The sequence below is a fragment of the Sceloporus undulatus genome, unplaced genomic scaffold, assembly GCF_019175285.1.
Source record: "Sceloporus undulatus isolate JIND9_A2432 ecotype Alabama unplaced genomic scaffold, SceUnd_v1.1 scaffold_34588, whole genome shotgun sequence".
NCBI lineage: Eukaryota > Metazoa > Chordata > Lepidosauria > Squamata > Phrynosomatidae > Sceloporus > Sceloporus undulatus.
The window spans coordinates 1-1,204 of NW_024837500.1; the positions used below are offsets into that span (position 1 = coordinate 1).

General features: G+C 51.4%; 1 protein-coding gene across 1 annotated transcript; it reads right to left on the bottom strand.

Moving 5' to 3' along the window:
- Positions 1-149: 149 nt before the first annotated feature.
- Positions 150-1,011, bottom strand: LOC121918780 (ARF GTPase-activating protein GIT2-like). Its single transcript, XM_042444768.1, has 4 exons — positions 885-1,011; positions 677-782; positions 389-475; positions 150-289 (listed from the first exon to the last, which is right to left on the bottom strand). Exons 1-4 carry the CDS (start codon positions 995-997, stop codon positions 155-157), a joined length of 441 nt encoding a protein of 146 aa, XP_042300702.1. The 5' UTR covers positions 998-1,011; the 3' UTR covers positions 150-154.
- Positions 1,012-1,204: the final 193 nt, after the last annotated feature.

Below are 1,204 nucleotides of genomic sequence, written 5' to 3' on the forward strand. Positions count from 1 at the left end.
TCCTCTCTAGGAATCTCTAGGCCTTTCAGTGCCACTTTTAGTTAAGGATGACCATAGAGTTGCACTGGAGGAGCTACAAAGGCCTAGCAGGGCATCCTCTCTAGGAATCTCTAGGTCTTTCAGTCCCCCGACTGAATGCAAAAGTGCAGTCCGCTCACTTTGCGTAGTCGATGGGCGTCTTCCCGCTGGCGTCTTGCGTCCCGGGGTCCGCGCCGTAAACCGCCAGTAGCTCGGCTTGTAAGACCTGCCCTGTCCTTGCGGCGACATGGAGCGGTGTGTTCCCTTTTTCCTACAGACAGACGCACAGAAAGGGGCGTATTCGCGCGTGTTTGCGTAAAGATGCCCACCGCACGTTCGAAACTCGTGCCGAAGAAGGGGATGCTCTTACTGGGTGGAAGAAATTCGCTTGCGCCCCGAGGGAGAGGAGCCGCAGACATGTCTCCAGGTTTCCCGTCCGGACGCTGGAATGGAGTTGCTGCGAACGGCAGCGAGAAATGGTTTCGTTAGAGAGAATGCTTTGAGCGTTTTCTCGCCCTTGCACATTCGTTATGGCGTTCCACCCTTCATGCTTCGTTAAGGGGTTCGCCACAGCGCTTCGTTACGGCATTCCTCCCGTCCTTTGTTTGGGCGCGAATCAGGCCGCGCAGCCGCAATTAGACCCACAATGCGGCCCTACCTTACTGAGGTCCTTGGCGGTCACGCTGTCGTCGTCGCGGCACGGAAGGCGATGGACAAAGGCCAGCATCTGGTATTTGGCGCGGATAAACTCCACCTTGTTGGGGCTGGAATGGGAAGAGAAGAGGCGTAAGGTACGTTGGGATAAAAAGTGCACGGTTTGGCGCAAAATGGCGGCAGACAAAGAGGATTAAATGCTTGACACTCACTGGACTTTGTCCTGGGGGCTGGCCTTGCGGCGTCCGATCATGACGGATGCAGGGTCGAGGAGCGAATGTTCCCAGATCGAGTTGGCACCATTGTTGTACAACGTTTCCACCATCTACGGGAAAAAGATGGCAGAAAGACAATGCCGTTGATGCACACGGCGCAGAAAATGTTGACCGATTGGTATATAAAATGCACTACATATATGTGTGTGTATGTGTGTTTATACACACATACACACACAAACATATATAAACCTATTAATATAAACATATATAACTATATATGTTACTATATATAGTTGCATATATATATATATATA

Excerpts from the sequence above, each read along its gene's own strand:
- LOC121918780 (XM_042444768.1), bottom strand. The coding sequence starts at position 997 with ATGGTGGAAACGTTGTACAACAATGGTGCCAACTCGATCTGGGAACAT. Across the intron at positions 783-884 it reads AGCCCCCAGGACAAAGTCCA|CCCCAACAAGGTGGAGTTTA; the intron begins GTGAGTGTCAAG and ends TTCCCATTCCAG. Across the intron at positions 476-676 it reads CCGCCAAGGACCTCAGTAAG|CAACTCCATTCCAGCGTCCG; the intron begins GTAGGGCCGCAT and ends TGCCGTTCGCAG.